At 32.3% G+C, this 21,794-nt stretch overlaps 1 protein-coding gene across 1 annotated transcript; it reads right to left on the reverse strand.

Moving 5' to 3' along the window:
- Nucleotides 1-7,496: 7,496 nt before the first annotated feature.
- On the reverse strand, nucleotides 7,497-19,078 carry LOC109619990 (uncharacterized). The gene is made up of 14 exons (XM_034453239.2): nucleotides 18,707-19,078; nucleotides 16,295-16,395; nucleotides 14,288-14,433; nucleotides 13,594-13,806; nucleotides 13,026-13,135; nucleotides 12,645-12,787; nucleotides 11,452-11,622; nucleotides 10,726-10,853; nucleotides 9,864-10,018; nucleotides 9,563-9,633; nucleotides 9,246-9,390; nucleotides 8,670-8,954; nucleotides 8,144-8,353; nucleotides 7,497-8,027 (listed from the first exon to the last, which is right to left on the reverse strand). Exons 1-14 carry the CDS (start codon nucleotides 18,954-18,956, stop codon nucleotides 7,810-7,812), a joined length of 2,346 nt encoding a protein of 781 aa, XP_034309130.2. The 5' UTR covers nucleotides 18,957-19,078; the 3' UTR covers nucleotides 7,497-7,809.
- Between the last annotated feature and the right edge of the window lie 2,716 nt (nucleotides 19,079-21,794).

Genomic DNA, 21,794 nt, shown 5'->3' on the forward strand with positions numbered 1-21,794 from the left:
TGCATTAACGGTTCTCAGGTAACGCTTGTCAATCAAAGTAATTTATACATTTCGAGGGGGGAGGCTATTTTCCGTGCACTACTGATCACCTTGAACACAAATTCAGAGTTTATCAACATGAGAAATATGAAAAAACACAATGTTTTTGTTTTTTTTTCTTTTTTATTCGGGTTACAAAAACTGGTTCACATTTGGTAATTATGTATTTAAAATGCGAGTTTAGGTTTTTCCAATGTTAAAGCCTTGGAAGTCTCGACTTAAATCATCAGTCATGGTATAAAAACCATTAACTGGATACTGTCAAGTTTATTTATTTACTCAGATCTGTGGATGAGATACATGGCAGTACATGTATATGCATTTCTTATATCCCTACTAAGAAACTAACATAAAGTGAATCTTTAAAGAAACAAATTCAAGTGTATCGAATATTTCTTATTTCTGAGAAAATGGCATCATTTATTGTAAATACAAAAAAGCTGTTTACCTGCCAGTGTCATTTTTCCTTACAAAATACTATTTCCACCTGAATGTAAATGTCAAATTCATAATTGTTTTATGAACAATAATTTTGCATTTGGTGAATTGTATAGTTTAGCCTTTAATAGATTTTAATTTGTGTTAAACATTACTTAAAAATACTTGTTATTCGTCATTTAAATTTAAAAATCCTTGATGACTCCATGTAAGATAGTCTTCATATATCATTTCTTTTCAAGAGACCCCGACCAATAACGTTCTATAATTATCACAAGAAGTTTCGCTCTAAAATTTAAATGGAAACCTTGTTTCTATCTAAACATATTTGAAAATCCTAGATGTTAAGTTAAAAGTCTCATTTACTGTATCATTTATTTTAATGTCATCATTTAGGATATTATGAAGTATAAAAGATCGATTTTAAAAATTGTGAATACATGTACTTCACAGAACGAGGTATTTCATCGCTTACATATTCTTTAAAAAGCCACAGAGATTTCAAACAAAATCAAATTTAAGACAATATTTATGATTATCTTAAAAATGTAAGGGTCTGTCCACTGTTCTTTCTGTATAAGATACGTAATTTAAGACCATAACATTTTAAATGACTGAATGGTACAGTAATTGCTTATCGGGGGTGGGGGGTCTTTTTTTGCAAATACTGTTCATCTGTATGTAAAATGAAGCAACATCGATAATATCAAATAGGGCAATCATTCCAAATGTAGAACATTCGACGACTCACTTTAATAAACGCTTAATTGTAAAAAATTACACCTCTGATTCATACCCTGAAAATCATAGCTTGAGAACATTCAGACACATTTTGCTCTTTTTAATGTGTTTAAACTTTTAAGTTAGTAATTTATATTTCATTTGAACTCTGAATGGAATAAGATTGTTTGTTAATTGGTGACTTTTAAACCTTCATAGTCAAGTCTTCGTCGAATTTTTTTTTAGATTATTTTTTTTTTGTAATCATGGTCCAATTCCCATCAACTTATAGCGGTAATGTTCTGAATTAAAATGTTCCTTCATGGTAATAGAAGTACTTGAAAAAAAGAGCCCAATACAGTTGAATAAGATCAGACAATTTGATACCTGGCCCACATCAATCATTGTATTAGACAGGGTCGAAAACTTCACAAGGTAAAAAGCTTTGATGCATCTCACGACAATTGTCAAAATGATAAATGTTTTGATAGTGTGTATTTGTGTGTGCTTGGATGTCTTTCCTTTTTATGCAAACTTGTATATACTGTTGACACTGTTACCAGGCACTTATTTTATTCGCACATTATATCGAAAAAGAAGTTTATATCGTTAAATTCTGATTTCTTTTTACATTATTGTTGCATTATTATTATTATTTTAATAGCAATAATATTTAAGGGTTTTCAGAAATTTATTTTGTTTTCTTTTTATATGATAGAAATGTTTCATATCTTGAAAATTGTGAAACTCCTATAGTGCTTGGATCAATTACATCGTTAATATAAATCGATTGGTAAATTTGACATCGGCTCTTGAATCCTTGACATCGCATGCATGTATCGTAACCTTGTAAGTATAGCGTTAGATCGGATGTCTAACATTTAGTTATTTGCCTTCCTGTCAGCTAAAGTGACATTTTCCTTCTGTCTCTTTCACATCGATTTGGATTTAATGACGATAAAAACTGGGGTTTTTTTTCAATTCAGTAAAACTGTGATGTTGTTTATTTAGAATGCAAATTGCCTGATAATACAATACAAGTGGGTGTATTCGATTCAGTGATCAAGATTGTTGTAGATTTTTTTTTTAAATTAATGTAGATGCTATCTCGTTGCGAGCAACGAGTGGTTTCCATTTGAATGCAACATAAAAAGGTATTGGGATAAATTTCATTTTATAACTTTTCTAAAAAATTTAACAATTTTCAGGTATCTCAATAGATATACAGACCCTGAAACGTGCTACTACACCAGTTGCACGGTTCGGTTCGTTACGCTTTTTGAACGGTACGGTTCGCTTTGTGAACGGTACGGTTCGTTTTGTGAACGGTACGGTTCGCTTTGTGAACGGTACGGTACGCTTTGTGAACGGTACGGTTCGCTTCTTGCACGGTACGCTTTGCTAAAAATAGCTGCACGCTTTGTGAACGGTTTGCGCGCTTTATTAATGAGGTAGGCGTGGCCTGAACGCTTTGATTTTTCTCGATATAATTTTGTTTAGTTTTTGCCCAATCTACCTCAGCAAGGTGGTAATTATGACAATATTTTTTCTTTATTTATATATTTCGATCTATTTAAAATCAGAACTTCCATCCGTTCCCCCGTTTTTGATACGTTTCGTGAAACGTGTACTCGGTGACAACCGGGAAGCGGAGGTAATTTTTATTTTGATTAGTCTGTTATTAATCCATTTAAAATTGCCATAAAAAATTGCCCCTACTTTATTCCGATATTTCTTAAGTTTCCTTTATCATTGTTTTGATTCTCGGCTAGTTGTTAATTATTTATACAAGCATCTTTATTTTTCTTTATTCATAATTCGTATGATCATTATTTATTGCGTACTTCTGTAGTACTATTGCCGATCAAATCCCCTTAGTAAATAGACGATGTAAAATTACACGCAGTTAATGATCAGATACATGTAAACAGTGAAATTCAGATAAGAAATCTTGAAATCAACTCTTATATAGTTTTTTGACACGGATTTTTATTCATTTAAATATTGATTCTATGATTTTCTGCACTTGTTCGTATACACAGATCATACCTACATATAACTCGTCATCTTTTTTCTTATCTGAACAAAGATCGCGTGTATAGTCAAAGTATGACTATTAGTTTTTGTTTTTCCGTTAAACTATACATGTACATGTAACATATTTCTTATGATATGTACGCAATTGGATATACACAAGTCAATAGCATTTAATGGCGATATTTATCATTTGAACAAGTGTCCGCTCTTCACTATATGCATGCGATTTAGCTGACGTTTTACGAATGCCGACTAACCTGTTTATATTCTAATTACCTTTTTACACACATACTTGTTGTAAACAGGACACGGAAAAATACCCGGTAATCAACAAATGAATGTTAAAAGTGATAGATATATTAAGAATTTATCTAGTAACAAAAATAATACGACAGCGAGAGAAAACGACTCTGATCGCCAGTACATGAGTTACATGTATGTAATCATGAAGTTGAAAGGAAATTATTGTTGAATAATTTCAAATAGGAACACTCTTTTAAATAGGGATTTAAGAAAACATAAAACAACAACTTTTTCATTCGATAATTTTTTTCTAGCCAAATAGGAGGAGCCAAGTAGCACGCGGCACATGACGTGATCTGTACTGTTATACTTAAACTGATTGACAGGCGAAGCACGTGGAGTCCTGAGATTAAATCCCGCTCAAATGACCAACTTTAGAAACCCAAAGCGAAATAATATAGTTCAGTGATAAAACTTTAATTTAAGTAATATAATCAACACAAGTTCTCTCTCTCTCTCTCTCTCTCTCTCTCTCTCTCTCTCTCTCTCTCTCTCTCTCTCTCTCTCTCTCTCTCTCTCTCTCTCTCTCTCTCTCTCTCTCTCTCTCTCTAAGAGAGTACTATGTAATTGAGCGCAAACAATTTGGAATTATTAGATTTTACAATGTAATTTTGGTACATTAATGTACCCGGTAAATGATATTTTTATCGCAAGTCCCTGAATTGTTCTACGGATCCACGCGCCAAAAGTCTTACGTGTAGTTGTTTGTGTACATATCTACAGACAGTTTTTTTTAAGAGATTAAGAAAAGCCATGAAACGAACAAAAATAGAAGTAAGATATATTCAGACTATACACACGAGAGATTGTGATGAGTTGCCTAAGAGGTGTCCGTGGGAAGGTGTGAATACCGGCATCTCGTGTACACCCGTTTAAGCGTCCAAATATACAGAGTTAGATGTAAAGTACATTCTACTACAGTTATTGCCGAGATCAAAGAGATGCCGCGGACATTATTCTCCAATATACCACGAACGTCATCAGTAAATTATCAGATCAGAAATCTCACCGTTAAATTTTTTTTTAAACCATGTCAATTTCACGTGTTAGTTCCAGTCAAAACGATGTGTATAGCCTCAAATGTTTATTTTTAAGAGATCAATGCGGCTGTTCCTAGGACCTCCCTAGCACATTTTCACTGCGTGTTTTTACATAAAATATATAACGTGTAGTAGTAATTATCGTGTTAAATTGCCCTTAAAATATCAGGAACATGATTCAAAGATATTTTATAAATAAGTAAAGAGTATTAAAAATCCAAAGAAAAATTCTGTCGTCTGCATGTGATTCTTTTGATCAATACACATGTAAACATTACTAACAAAACCATTGGGGTTACACGGAACAGCTGTCAAAATGACCTAGATCGTCTCTCTATAGGAGAAATGATCTGTAGAAATACTGAGCTGTTAGTAGAATAGAAATAAAGTTCTTGTTATCGTGAATGTGGCAGGATAACCCCCTCGGTCTCGAAATGTTGTTTGAAATATAAAAGCCTCGGCTAACGCCTCGGCTTATATATTTCAAAACAACATTTCTCGACCTCGGAGGTTATTCTGCAACATTCACGAAAAAAAAAATAAGACAATAACACCTGTTGTGTATAGAACCCAAGATGAAAGACGCTGTTGTGTTTCTGATCAGCTTCTGTATACATGTATCGCACGAGTGATTTTTGTTCATGTGAAATCACGACGCCATTACCAGCTATGCGGGAAATAAAGTTGAAAGTTATTTTATGGAATGCGTGTATATTTTGTTCGTTTAATGCTTGTATTTAATTTACTAAGATTCTATACATGTATTTATCTATAATTATTATATAAGAGTGATTTTTTTGTTTATTTGTAGCTACATAAATAGCTGAAGTACAAATCACTCGAGTCACCGGTAATAAGTGGTTGTCATTTACTACAGCACATCCACATATATTTAAAAGCATGATCTGAAATGTTTTCTTTTCTCATTTTTAATTGGTTTAAATCTTAGCTGTAGATCAAAAAACAAATTAAAAGGTGTTCTATCAAAATGTTTTTCCGATAACAGAAAATAAGACATTTAGGCAAGCTCCCGACATTTTAATCGGATTGTCAGTTACAACATCACGCTGTTTAGGGGAAAAAAAGCACATGACTTAAATTGATTTGAATTTATCTAAGAAAAATTAATTAAAAGGTACCCATTAACGATTTCAGATTACAAAAATTTAACTTCACGTTGAAAACACCGATAATTTTCTGGGTCCGCGTAACGTAAGTCGGCATTCTTTTTTCTATTTTTTAATTTGAAAAGGATATAAAATTATATATTATAATATTTCAACCCTTGTTTAGCCATAATGTATTTCTTTCTAAACATACGCTATTTTTTTAACGTATCAGGTAACGATCTCTCTCTCTCTCTCTCTCTCTCTCTCTCTCTCTCTCTCTCTCTCTCTCTCTCTCTCTCTCTCTCTCTCTCTCTCTCTCTCTCTTTATGTGCTGAGAATCAATTAAAGCTATGTAAGGTCCAGTGTGTACCAAATGTTTCAAACAATTCAAAAAAAAATCCAAATAGTATAACCACGAATTGTGTGAACATTAATAGTTTACAATGTTTATGAAATAGGCGATGCAAGTTTAGTCGAAATCCAAATAAATGATTACAATCTTAGAAAGGAAATTAAATTAAAATGTTTTGTGACTGTTTTAATAAGAATTATAATGTTCAGTTTTAAATCCTAGCATATGTATTATCCAATCCCGTATAAAAAAAATCTAGCAAAATATTGAACTTAACTGGTCAGCGATAATCTCCGTCCATATTGATCGAAAGACACTAAGTCAATAAGCCGTTTATGGAAGTGCACGCGTCGCTTATTGCACGGTACGGTACGCTTTTTTGTCCGTCTGGAGGCGGGTCTTGCATAAATTATCTTGCACGCTTTTTGCACGGTACGGTTCGTTTTGTGAACGGTACGGTTCGCTTTGTGAACGGTATGGTTCGTTTTGTGAACGGTACGGTACGCTTTGTGAACGGTACGTTTCGTTTTGTGAACGGTGCGGTTCGTTTCTTGCACGGAACGGTACGGTTCGTTTAAGAGGTGTAGTAGCACGTTTCAGGGTCTGTACATATTTTTATAGGGAAACGGCTTTATTATTGCTATTTCTTTAACAAAATTAAAACGAAAAATAATTCAATGTATCATTTTAAAGACAAAATCGTAAATCTTAGCACAATGAAGATAGAAAACAAAGTTTCGTCATGAGGATTGAAGCTTATTGCCACTGCACAAAACCACCACTCTAACCATTACGACGCCGGAACTATCGTTTCACAACATTTATGCCCAATGTTGATTTTAAAACAAATTACTTTTTATGATATTATTATAAATGTGTCTCTATTAACTAATAAAACCCGGAAAATTTTAGAAAAACATACACGTTGGAATAAAGCAGGTTTTACTTTCCGGTGACGACCAGAAATAACGGCGAACGTTCATATATGTTATAGACTTTGTGGGTGTAGAATGTTTTTAATAAATAGAAATTTGAAAGTTCTATCTTCGATACTCTCTGAGAAAAATGAGGCACAGAACACACGAAATGTAAACTATTTCGGGACCGAAATTAAGAAATTTTGAGAAAACGTTATAGAAAAAATAAAAATAGAGAAAGAAACTAAGCAAAAACAGTAATGTTTTTCGTTTAACCGATAGATTTAAATCAGCAATTATCTCTATTTCTATTATTTTCGCCATGTTTTGACATGTTTATATAATGTCAGATTATCCTGATTTTTATTTTTGTTTAAATATTTTACCTGGTGATCTCCAGAATTATTCAGGTGTTTTTATTCAATAATGGAGATCCCACAGTATCTGTTCATTAATGACATTATTTCTTCAATAAATATTGAGTTGTTTTTTAAGGTGAACAATTTAAAGCTTCAGTTCATAGATGGAACAAAAAATGGAGATTATTGATGGAACAGTCTTTATTGGTAGTCGTTAAGATCAATGGATGGGCATAAATATTTTTCTGCTAAAACATACAAATAAAAAAATGACATCATTTTTAATGATTATATTTGCTCTTTTGAATTTTGAAAAAAATAACAACGCCAACTGAAAGGAGAAATTAGATATCTTGATTATCCTTTATTTTATAATTTGTATTATAGAGAAAAGGTAGTAGTGTCGATACAAGTAGATATATATATATATATATATTATGTTTATTATGTAATTTTAGAATGATTGCATTTTCTTCAAATAAAAAACTTATAGAGCTAATGCATTTCAAAAGAATCGTACAGCTTGGAATTAAATTCCTTGTCCTGTTTCAGCAAGCAATGTGGATCTCCGAGTTCATTCTTCTCTTTAACATGTTTACTTTTAATACTTTTGATTAAACATAACACTAACGCAACTGTTCCAAAGACGACAATGAGAAAAACAGCCGTTTCTAAAGTCGTCTTAATCTTCGTCTTGCTTCTTTTTTTGATATCTGAAATAATTGAAACTAATGAAAAAACTTTCTCTTACACAACATACCTAGAATAGCAGACATAACAAAATATAAACCAAAATAACAAAACTAGAACAAAATAAGAAAACATTAACCATCATTGGTCGATGAGTTTCGTTTCGATCCCAAACTTGCTAGAACGTCATTTGTAACCCCTTGAGACTCATTTATTGTCCATGTAAAATCTCCGCAGGATGGAAAGCCTTTCGGAGGTTTTGGGTGAAGAGATCGTTCCCCTTCTTTGATGATAAGTGCCATACCTTCCGTAAGATGTGCGTCCATATGGCAATGCAGATACCAAAATCCTGAGAAAAAAAAAAGCTTTTGATTATAGTAATACAAAATATTAAGGTTACAAGAAACAAAACTATTAACATGCATATGCATAATTTTTCCTCAAAAGTTTAATTTTCCTACATCTTTAGGAAACGTAACTTTGAAGTTAACTATTCGAAAATTTAAATGCATGCGATTTATAGAAAAAAGATAATATTCAACACAAGTTTTCAAAACTTTAAGTGAAATAAAAGCTTTTTGCAATGTTCCTAATTACTACAATATCAACTATTGTGATTTAGTTAATTTTCATTTAACTGAAATTTGTTTATCAATTATATATACCTGGATTATCCAAATAAAATCTAAGCACTACATAGCCTCCCCTTGGCACCATCACCGTGTCTTTGAGTGGGGGGTTACGCAAATTTAGGTCAGGAAGGTTTCCACCGGCCCACTCTTCATTACTCCATCTTGGTTTTAGACAGGTCTCGGTTTCGCATTCAATGTCTCTGCTAAAGTTCGTCACCAACCCTGTTGTGAGATCAAGTTCAGGGTATGCAATTTTCAAAACATGAAAGCTGTGTCCGTGGATATGAATTGGATGATCCGTGGACCCATGGATGCCATCTGTGAAGCAAACATTAGCCTTTGGTTAGACAGGTATTATTTTTTAATCTGACTCTGTGGTCACTGTTATCGCTTATCATCTAGCTGTATAATTAGCCCGAATTTAAGAATTTAAAAGTTTCATTTCAACTTAATGAACCTTTCATATTTTTTGCTGAGGCTTTGTTTGGTCAATTTCAAAATTTTGGTAATTACTGAATGTTCTTAATAATTTACTAATTTGCGTTTGAAATAATGGAGAATCATGAACTCAATGTCAAAAATAATACAATATATGGCTATATTATTCACCTCTATTCAAAAGGACGAGCTGTACAGCAGATCCCATCAGCATATTGTCATAGTTAAGCATAAAGGTACAATTGCACAGTCGTTTGGTACAATCATATCGACTACAGTCATTGATACATGCGTTTGCCTGCTGTTTATAGGTTGACTTTAAGTAAGAAAAGAAGTTTAAAGTCATTCAGGAATGAAAAAAGAACATGAGGATAGATTCATACACTGTATACTATTACGTTCATTTCATTCGATTTATATTCTCAGTATTTGATTTAATATTTGATCTAAATCTTTGCAATATGCATATTAATACCGTCACTAATTACCTGAGGGGGACATGTGGGTGTGGTAAAAGCATGTCCATTAATCGTTGCCTTATACGAGGGATGTTCCACCTCTACAACAACAGGAACAGAACATGATTTTGACATCTGGTGTGCATCATATTTTTCATTCAACAATATCAAATGAATAAAAAAAGTCTTTGAAAAATAAGGACTAACCATATTTGAAAAAAAAGAAAAAAAATACCAGCTGTTTATCATATATTAATATAATTTTCTGTAAACGGAAACAATCGTGCATATACTGATAATGTTCATGTAATTATAAGCGTATCTAAAGTACCAGGAGTGGATGTCGTAAAATGAAAGTTGAGAAAGTCCTCTCGTATAGTTCCTCCTTTTAGAGAAACAGGGACGGGGTGGGAATCTATGACTTCCTGTGTGGATCGTAGATCAGAAACAGGCAAACACTCAACGTTGGCAGCTTCTGGATATGATCTTCAATGTAAACGATATATCCTAATATACTGACTCTCTTCAGAATATTGTTGAACACTTTCAGAGCAAAGTCTTACCAGAGCAAAGTCTTATTCATTTTGCTCCATCTTAGCCACTTAATGTATAGAAATTAACAAACGTATTTTAGGGGAAAAAATCAATTTCTTAGCAAATCTACGTAATCATTCTTTTCACAAAACAGTGTATTCTGCAAACATATGATCTTCAATGAAAACAATACATCCCAAAATGCTCATTTTTTCAGAAACTTTTCGAACACTTTCAGTTTTTACCACAGCAAAGTCTTATTTTGCTCCATCTTAGCCACTTGATGTAAAGAAATAAACAAACATATTTTATAGTTGACAATACATCTTCATGGCCCTCATAAAGGAAATATGAATATTTATATTTTTTCTAATATAAATATACATATTTCACATTTACTGACCATGAGCTTTAGTATTAGATTTCTTCATAGCAATGTTTGGCGATCTACGTAAATTGATCCAATGATCTAAGTTTAATTATATTAATACGGGAATGTAATGGCTTTTTCCTATTGTTGAAGAGTTCACAAAAAATGAAATAATTGGAAACACGTGGAACTATTTCTAAAAGTATTATTGTAAAGATAAAAGAGCGGGGTTTTTTTTGTTTATGATATATAACTTACTATACATGATTTTGTTCACGGTATCACCTACTTATTTGGACAGTTTATGACTTTACACATATTCTCTTTGGTACAGTTTTGGCGACGTGTCTTGGGTAGTTCATCTGGAGCGTCCTGATATTTAAGAACGGCCTTGGCTACCTTGGGGAATATAGAGTCCTACAACAAAACAAGCATTAGTCAAAGTGATATTCTCTCCTTCCGTTTCATAACCTCAATATATATATATGAACCATTTCTTTCAAAGACTATATGCATTCAACAGTTGCATTTCTTTCTCAGTTTTGAATTCAAGTCTAGTTTTCTTCTCTAAGCATTTATTGCATGCAGAATCAATTCATTGCTAGATCGTGCAACAATTGTGTTGTTTCTAGCAATATCAGCCCACTTTTCAGAGTTCATTTTGCTGCAGAAATGTGCTATAGTGATAATTATGAATGTAGCTTAAACACACTACAATGATGTATTCATATAATTAAATCAAATAGCATTTTATAGGATTAAAAATGTATAACTATGAAATATATATACATTTGGTATGCACACTTTTTGTAACGACAACAAGGATCAGCTTTGCTTCAAAAGGAGCTGCAGACCCCCCCCCCCCCCCCCCCCCCAAAAAAAAAAAAAAAATTACTAATAGAAGTTTTGAATAAACAATAATCTTATAATACAATTTATAAAAAAAAATTACGATATTGCAAATATCTAAAAAATGCAGGCATAGGTGGGATATAACATAAATGTTTCTTTATACATCCTGTCTATTTTTGACTTCCAGGTCTCCTAGTCGAATAAAGTAGTTTTTCATTGAGTGTTGCTTTGTTTGAACCAAGACATCACATCTCTCTCCACTCGAAATAACGATTGACTGCGCAGTTTCCGGCTCGACGTCATGTCCATCAGTTGCAATTACATGCAATAGGTGCTAAAAAGTAAATTTAAAACATGTCAGAAACGTTGACTTTACCTTGGATAAGAATGGATTCAATTGATTTACGTATCTTGAAAAAGATGTGTATAGTTACACGTACATTGAAATATAAGATGCCGAATATTTTGATGTTTAAAGGGGGATGATCATAATTTTAGTCAAATATTATTTTTTTCTTATGATTTTTATGTTTAAAATGCTCCAAATGCTCCAGTAAGACATGTTAATAGGCACCAAAAAATTGGGCGGCTTTCTTTGAGGTATGAGCGAGTTACAGAGCTTACAATTCTTTACAATGTGCACAAAGCATTTGTTTACATTTGTTGAAGTAAGAATTCCAGTTTGAGACCTAAAATGAATGTGTTAAACGTTAGGACTGTTTATGCTTAAAATGAAGAAGAAAATAGACAAATCAGCTTGAACAATATTTTTTCTGGTATATCAATCTATGTAAACAAAAACTGGACATGACAAAGAATTGTGAGCCCTGTATCTTGCTTAGAACTTTACGGATGACTCTGAAATTTTATTTGATCATTAGAAATGCATTACTAAAGCATTGTAAATAATAAAAACAGAAAAACAAAATTGACCAAAATTGTGACCACGCCTTTTAAATTTTACATTGGCATAATAAAATAATTCTTTATTTCATTTTTTTTAATTGCGCATGGTGATTAAATTGAGTATAGGAATTTATTGATAACATGTTAATTGCTATGATCTAAAAAAAGACGAATTTTTTTTTTTGAAAAATATCGTGTAGAATATAAAATTATCCTACAGATAACAAACAGATTCATGCTGTAATTACACGAACTTATCAAAAGGCATCTTTCAAGTAACCATATTAATGATTTGATTCATTTTCTTGACAAAAACAAAATGGTTTGCACTTTGATGCAAATAATTTGGCTGTAAAATTAGCAAAAATCGTGTATCAGCATCAACATGTATTTTGGTTCAAGAATAACTTTGATTATAATTTTGATGTTATAGTAAAGTTTTATACAAACCTCGTCGATAGAAAATCGGAAAGACACAAACATGGCAACATTAATGATCCGGAATCTATAGTGCTTTTCTGGTTTCACTTTGAATGTTTCGAGAGGAAGTTCAGGATCTAAAGGTTTTTCTGTGTCATCTGGGTAATAGTGACCTAAATACATAAACATTGGTATTACGAAACTTCAAAATGTAAAGGGCAAAAATATCACCAAAATTATGTATGACATGTATTGAAGAAAAAAAAGTAACAGCGTCCTAACACATAATTTGTGTACATTCAAAATACTTGCAACCTCAAAGACTTTCTGTTCGAGTCGACACTATAGAATACATAAAAATATATTAAAAGTACATTAACGAAGCTAACGTGCAATTGATGTGAGACATACCTTTTCCGTTAATTAGTCCGGAATGTACAGGGTCCACGCCCATATTGGTTCCGTCCGTGGTATGTGTCATGACGTAGCAACTTCCGGTACAATTAAAGTTGTCTGCATAACTACAGAAAGACAAATATATTCCTTATTCATTATTAAAAACATTTAACAGGGTGCATAATGTAAATTGCAAGAAAAGTCCTTCAACTGTTTCAATACAATACCATTCACTGTAGACATCTTTTACTCTTCTTTTTGCCAATACTATATTTTTACAGAATTGATTTAAACAATATTCAAATTTTAAACACAATTTCCTGTTAATATCATATACAATTAATAAATTCAAAATATTAATTTCGATACTTGAATGGATAAACGCTTATTTTAATACTAGTACCACGATTTTTGGAACTCTCTCTCTCTCTCTCTCTCTCTCTCTCTCTCTCTCTCTCTCTCTCTCTCTCTCTCTCTCTCTCTCTCTCTCTCTCTCTCTCTCTCAGCGTATCATAACACATTCATATAGCTCGACACAAGACCACGCGAATTTACGGTTACACAGTAATACACTTTAACATACAGATGCATGTTCCATGCATGGATTTCGTGATTTTCGAGTGAAGATTTGTTTCTGTTCCACTCCTGTATAACAATGATGAAATCGTCCTCTACCCTGGGTAGATCCGTCCGTTCCTGGCGTGGGAGGACAATCAGGGGTCCCGCCAGCCCGTCCCCCCTCATTGACCCCTGATGGGCGTGGTACCAGTGGGTACCTGCTGGGTCAGCCTTAAATCTATTCAATGACAATATTAGTAACAAACGTTGATAGCACAGAAAAGTAGTGTTTAGAAATTTACCCTCTGTGGTGATAAGTTGAAAAAAGGTTGAGAAAGATTTATTTTTCATACGATGAATGTTGACAAGTTGATGGTTCTGGATAACACAAAACTTAGGGCATCATTTCTAAGATATCAAGTGCTACTTAAAAGTATGTTTATCAGCAGCAAATTTTTTTTACTACTAACTTGTATTTATCCATTACTTCTTCATGCAAAATTTGTGGTAAATCAAAGATTGATTAATTGATCCTTGTATCATCTTGAAATTATTTCACTCAAATTAAAACATACAAAAATACCAAAAAAAAATGTTCTCACATCTTTTACCAAGGGGTTCTGTGCCAACGGCAACAGGGAATTTTCTATTTATTTCACATCAAATGATAATAAATCTCGCTGCTAAAAGGTCTTATCTAAAACACAAATTTTAATCACCTATACAAAAATCTCTGTCCCGGTCCAATTGGACATTGAGATATCATGGAAGCCCCGTCCATCCAAGGCGTGTGTTTCTGGTGCATGCCGTGCCAGTGGATAGTGAAGACCTCGTTAGAGAGGCGGTTCCTCACCAGGACCTCTATCTACATGCATAATCAATTTGTTACAGAGTTAATTTTAATTAAGGTACTGACAATCTGATTTTTGTTTATAAATAGTTGTTTCTATGTGGTTGAGGGACTACTCCTACTTGTACAAATATTTGACGCAATCTAGACCAGAAGATGCTATATTTTGTCTTGATGTGCCATGGGAATGAGTACAAGAGCAGAGTTTTAAATTTAAAAAAAAACACATGTATTTATAAATTTAGCTCCTTATAAAGCAAGTTAAAAAATAAAAAAAAACCTTATTTTAACAATTAAAAATGTAATTAAATTGTTTTGCAATTTATGATATATACATAATTTATAAAAAGGTTTAATAGGGAGGTTAAGAAATGCCACATGCATAAACTTCCTTTCAAAAGATATTAGGTAATCAATATTTAAAAAAAAAATATACATTCCTAGAAACATACGTTATGAAAATGAACATAAAAAGGAACAACTTGCACAAACAGTTTCTCATCATTGGCATCGATTTGGCATTATCTGTCTAACCAGAACAACGTTTACATCTGTCATATTTGTTACATCGCACAATCAACATACATGTACAATAAAACCACTTAAGCCGCTTGGTAAGGTAGTCGAGAAATACGTATTGTGTACATGTTCGTTTAACCTTGTACATTTATACGCACATTTTTTTACTTTGACTGCACCAGGGCATTCAACAAAACTAAGTATCTCATGATATGTACTTAAAACATGTCTTGTAGTTTTATTTTATGTGTTGACACGATAAAAACCTTCACAGTGTGTCTGGCAAGATAATGAATGTTCACTACTAATAAGACTCTCATTATACAAGCTGTGGACACATTTTGAATACTGATATAACTCCTTATTGTGAAGCACTAAAGCGAATGTCTGCCTTAAGTATTGTTAAAATCTTTTGGAATGTTTAAATTTAAGCAGATCCACGCCTCATCTGGTTTTGCCAATTTATCTGATGGGATTGGAATAGACAAAGACGAATGAAACAGGCGTGATTAGCGCTTCTTTAAATCACCATTTAAATAGGTTAATCCCCCTTTAACGACCCCCTATTTTTACTTATACAATAATATTGCGAAGATAAGAAGTACCAATTAGGATGAAAAAAGATATCAAATGAGTGTCGCTAACATTGAAAAGGATATTTAAATTTTAAAACTGGACCCGATGTGAATATATCAGATCTTATACCTTAAACTCTTACAGTAAACATAATTCAATTCAGTTTTTAAAAATGTTGGTTTGTTTTGTTTGTTTGATGTGAATTGTTTTGCGGGTTTTTTTTAACACAGACATTAAATTGTTCAACAAAATGTGAAAAAGCGATAAAATAAAAAAAAAACCAAAACAAAATTATTTTCTTTTATAAATGAAATGTTATGCATTAACAGTCTCCAAAGAACACATGACAATTTCCATTTTACAATACAATTTGATAGGATGACTGCATGCTAGAAAGCATTGACAACAAAAAGGCTTGTAACCTTTTTTTTTTATAATTTATTTATTTATGAAATACAAGCATACACACAATTACACGACTTGTAACTTGATTTGGCATTATTTTTATTGATTTTTTTTAACTTTAAAGATATGATGAATGGCATGTGCATGCATCATTTTTATATGCGTTAGCCTATCTGCGTTCCTTAATATCATTTTTGGTAAAAAATATATTTTTTCCTCAAACTGTTTTCATATAGGGTAATTATAGCCTCTCATATCTCAATCTCTCTTTTTCTATCTCTCTCTCCCTTTCTCAATCTTACAGCCAAAGTTAAGGAAAAACGGAGAGAGAGAGAGAGAGAGAGAGAAGGAGAGAAAGAGAAAGAGGGAGACCTACCGTTTGACCTTCATATACAATAATAGGTGGGCCCGGAAATTCTCCATTGATAGCGAAGAGAAGTTTGTAGACCCCATCCACCGTCAGTGTTTGCTCAAGTTCTACAACAAATTCCAAGATAGAGTCCTGAGGCATAGAGTTTGAAATTTCTGACAGAAATTAATATTATATGAACCCCGGACCTGGGAAAACATTAGGCTTAAATCAAAATCTTGATTATTCACAGTTATAATTTAAATACTAATGTTGGAGATGTTTAGATAGCTGCAACATACAGAAACAATTTTATAATGAATTTTTAATTTAACTTGTATGCAATGACAATGATTCTGGGGATGAAAACTCACCTTCAATCAATTCCTCAAGAAAATAAAAATGGTGAATTATAAATAATTTACTGTGTAGTACAAATCAAAACCCTTTCAAAATGAAGTTTCAGATCATAAAGTACGCGACTAATTTAATTTACGGGGTACATACAACAGCAAGCAAATGTAAATATATATATATATATATATATATATATATATATATATATATATATATATATATATATATATATATATATATATATATATATATACTTAAATAAAACAGAATGCGACAGTCCAAATTAAATAAATTGTTTACTGTTAGCGCTTTCAGCCATGTCGGCTCTTCAGACAGTTATACAAAATTAAAAACGTTGTTTGTAACGTTGTAAATGACGTCGTGTTTTAAAGTTCATTATGACGTCACAATGTACATCAAGGTAGCGATGGCGTGAACTTTATCAACGCCGTTAAGCAATGCATAGACATATAATACAAGACATATAAAAAATTATATATATGATAAATCTATTTTCGATTAAGTTTCGGGTTAAATATTTTAATAAAATAGTCCTCTTTTGTGGTTCGGGCGATTTCATTTGAAGTCCACATTTTGTAAAACGGAAATATTTTAAATGTTCCCTTTCCGCACTTTGCAAAATGTTCCGAACATGGAGTGTTTCTCACTGTTTCGTCCTTTATTTGTTGTTTGTGGACTCTCACTCGGGCGTTGAGCTGGTTAGTCTGGCCTATATAATTTTCTCCACATGTTGGACAAGTCGCACAATATATCAAATTAGACGATTTGCAGTTCATTGGGGCATTAGGTTTTAAAATTTGGCCGCTTTTTAATATAATTCCTTCTCCCTCCTGTATAAGGTCACATGTTCCACATCGGGGGTCGCCGCACTTTTTGATGGAAATAGTATTGCTGGACGAGAACTTTGCTTTGGAGAGAATTTTCCTCAGATTCGGCGCTTGTCTTCTGCTGTTTATGATAGATGATTGGTTTAACAGTTTTTTCATATTTTCTGATTGTTCTAATATTGGAAAAAAACGTTTTGCTGATTTAAAAATAATATGGTTACACGGATTATGTGTAGTTACAAACGGAATTTTCTCATCTTGTTTCTCCTCCTTAAGGCGGGTCCTTCTAAGTTGTGCTAAAGGAATATCCATAGCCCGGTTAATTCCGTCATTAATAAGTTCCACGGGGTAATTCTGTAGTCTAAGGTGTTGTTTTAACTCTTGAAGCCTTTGTAGGCGAAGAGAAGGGTGAGTCACAATAGTACATACACGCCGTGCCATGTTGTATGGAATATTCCTTTTTGTGTGAGACGGATGACATGAATGAAAATCCAAGTTTTGATGGGAATCTGTTTCTTTGCTAAATAAATCGGTAATGATATTCTCGCCGTCTTTGATAATAAGAATATCTAAGAATGGGAGTTTCTCACGATGGACGTCTGTGTTAACAATTTATTTAATTTGGACTGTCGCATTCTGTTTTATTTATTTAAGTATTTTTTGCTGTACCAAGGCTTTATTTATCTACATATATATATATATATATATATATATATATATATATATATATATATATATATATATATATATATATATATATATACACACACACACACACACACATGTACGAAGAAAGTTATCTAATTGTGGTTTATATTCTTCAATTAGAGTTATCAGACAAAAACATAGGGACCTTTATAATAAATGTATGTGTAATTATGACACGGATTATCATATAAACCTATCTGTAAATATCTAGTATTCTATAAACATATACTGTGTACAGGGAAATATTCGTCCCCATTTTATTTTCGCTCCTTTCACCCTAGTTATCAGCGGGCGAATTCCTATGTCTCAAACTATCCTAATTCGCAAATTTATATGGGCGAATTCAAGACAGGGGAGACCGTTTGCAAGTGAAGAAGGGCGAAAATAACAAGGGGCGAAAATAACCCTGCAAACAGTAAATTATAAAATGTTGACTTCTTAATTAAATGGTTTAAACCTCTAAAGATAAAAATTCCAAATTAAAAACTACCAGTTGAGAGAAAATTTGGTAGAGAAAGAGGCTTACCTTTAGGAGTCAGTGCCATTTCCTCATTTTTAGACCAATTTCTTTTCCTGATTGTCCCATTTCGAATTACAACAGGGGTCGATAGTCCGTTGTCATCTGTGTAAACCATAGTAAACTTGTATTGAACGTCAAATTCAAATTTACAAACCTTTTCGTGTTTTTTGCACGCTGGAACTACTTTGTGATTAAATACACATAGAGTTTCAGTTACAAATATTAATAAAAGTACTTGAAACAGTATTGTATCCATGATTGAATCGTTTTCTTTGTAAATCAATATTTTTTTCTCGCCTTTTTGTGGGGTTTTTTTTTTTGGCGAGATATAAAGTGTTACGGATATTGTCTACGTAAAGTAAAGCTTCATTAAATGCTGCAATTGCTATTTAAATGCTCAGGTTTAAACTTTGATGAATGAAAAAACGGCCATGAAACTGTAATTTAGAGGTTTTTAGGTATCTACTGTATAGGACATGTGATTTATTCTATTTTAGTCGAATATGAACATGTACTGGTGTACTGGTGGATCACGTGTGAAAATCAGCGGGTGTGAAATTTCACAATGACAATGGTATTAAAGAAGGGTTATGTGGTGGTCAGCACTCTGGGGAATCTATTTTGCAAACCATTAAGAATGATCAGTATGTTCTCTTTACAAAATGATGTCCTTCACGTAGGTTGTTACTTAAAAAAAAAATTTTCCAATTATATTATTCAGTACTGTAACCCAGGGCTCAAAAATCCAAAACGTACAATAGTTAAGTTGTAAGGATCAATTCTAAATTGATCAAAGCTGTTCAGAGACAACTATTAAGAAAAACTGCAAAATATTATCTGTTTTACTTAAATTTGCTCTACGATGAATTTGAACTTCATAATTGGGGTTTATTTTAAGAATTAGAATTTGTAAGATTAAAGCGAGAGTACAGAGCTGCTAAATAAGCCTAAACCATGTAATTAAAAATTTCTTGATTTAGATTTATATCCAAAACAAACTCATGCTTGTATGGAATGACGCATTTATCTGTATCACACTTTTAATGTTGATATGTATTATATACATTGCCTGATACGAAAGGACGCATTTATCAGTATCACACTTTATTGTTTTTGAAGTATTAAACAGCAATAAATTTTAAATGTTCTACAAGTAAACAAAATTTTTAATTCCGAGACTCTATCTTAATAATAATCGATGAATATGTATGAATATGACATAACGTGATATACCTTTATTCATAATATAACATATCAATTTTTTACAACTATCATAAAATATTAATGAATTGAACCAACCATTCAATACATGTATTTTTGATTTAGACTGCTTTTGAAACGTGGATAAAAGTATGATAGTTTATATTTTTAGACCAGATGTTTTCCTTTCATGTGCAAAATGCTAGTTATTGATGGTAGAAGCAAGAACTTTGTTAAAATTATTCTAGCCATCTGACGAATTATAGAAGAAATTGATTGTCTATTTTCTGAGCCTCTTATAGTGGGATTTGGCTATGCATGCTGTTCTTGATAATTATATCTAAATTTCTCTATCATTCTTTGGTTCGTTCTCAACATCTCTGTGAAAAACGCTCATTTCCATCTGACCCAATTGTCACTCGACTGAAATTTGTTAGATTTTTTTCTTTTTGGATTCCATTTGATTTTATACACTTGATCTTTTTGCTGAGATTTTATAGAACTCATGCCTTTATATAAGAGTAAACAAACAAGTCATGAACGATAACTGTAAAAAGTAGATACTTCCAATAATTCTCTACATCAGAAATATGACCCAGACAAGAGTGCACTAACAGATAGACGGACGGAAGGACGGCTTGTTTTGTTGAATTTCAAAAAGTTCATTTTGAATTCTACAGACATTTTAATTTACAAATTCATACCTATCTGATTTATCAATACATCAGTTAGGTTCTTTGGTGTCCATATAAAGCAAGTTAATATTGCCTATATAAAAAAATAGTTCGTACACAAACACGAGTAGATATATTTGCAGGTTATGCAGCCTTGAATTATAAAAAAAATTATTTAGATTTCAAAACAAATTGGCTTTCCATAAATCTTTTTTTGAAAATCTTAACCCAAAATTTGTTGGGGGAAACCCTGCTACAGGAGAAAGTCTTCTATATAGAATCTATATACCCCCCCCCCCCCCCCGGGCGGGAAACTACTTATAGCAGGTTTTCCGGTGGTAGCTATTATGGTAGAAAATCTGCTATATGTGCTCCTGACATGGTTTTGCTACTTTGTCCGTTACTCTTTAGGAAACATAGTTTAAGATCACTGCACGCTCATTAGATATCAAGTGATGCCAGACTGATCAAAATAGTGTGCCCTCATGTTTTCAAATAAGGTATTTTTTAACGTGAATCACTACAAATTAAAATCCTTTCTTAAATCAGCAGAAAATTACTTGATAATGATAGATTGCGCTATGAACAAGAAGTATATAAATCAAATAGGTACATGTAAACAATCGTACAAAGCGTTGACGTGCTGTGCTACAATACACACTGCTTATCGAACAGCCCTAGAAAGAGTTTTCGTTTTGTTTGTATTCGGGGGTGGGGGTGGGGATGGGGGAGGTGTTTCCATGCGGTTACGACTGTATCGTTTGACGTTTTGTAGCTTCAGTTTTTTCAGTGATCTGACCTCCTGACAGCAGATTTACTTGACTCATCAAAGTGCATGGGAACAATGGTTATAAAATGGTTTAGTGGATGTTCTACCAATTTTGATGATGAAGTAAGAATGGTCAAATCTCCACAAAATAAACTTAAAAACATCTCACCAATAGCAATAGCTTTTCGCTATTTCGTGGATTCAATATAGAAAGCAATCTAGTTGAAGCGGATTTAGGATTAAATTTTAATTTGATAATATCAATAATTTTCACATTTTGACATTCTTATTCTTTTCATTGACAATATATTTTTGGTATATAATTATGATTAATGTACTAGTATATCTCATATAATTCGAGTGATGTTGCATATATAATCATTTATTTCACAAATTAAAAAAATTGAAACATCAAAATACTACCGTATTTTTTTCGTGTTTAAACAATTCA

Source organism: Magallana gigas, chromosome 10 (assembly GCF_963853765.1).
Source record: "Magallana gigas chromosome 10, xbMagGiga1.1, whole genome shotgun sequence".
In the NCBI taxonomy this organism is placed as follows: Eukaryota; Metazoa; Mollusca; class Bivalvia; order Ostreida; family Ostreidae; genus Magallana; species Magallana gigas.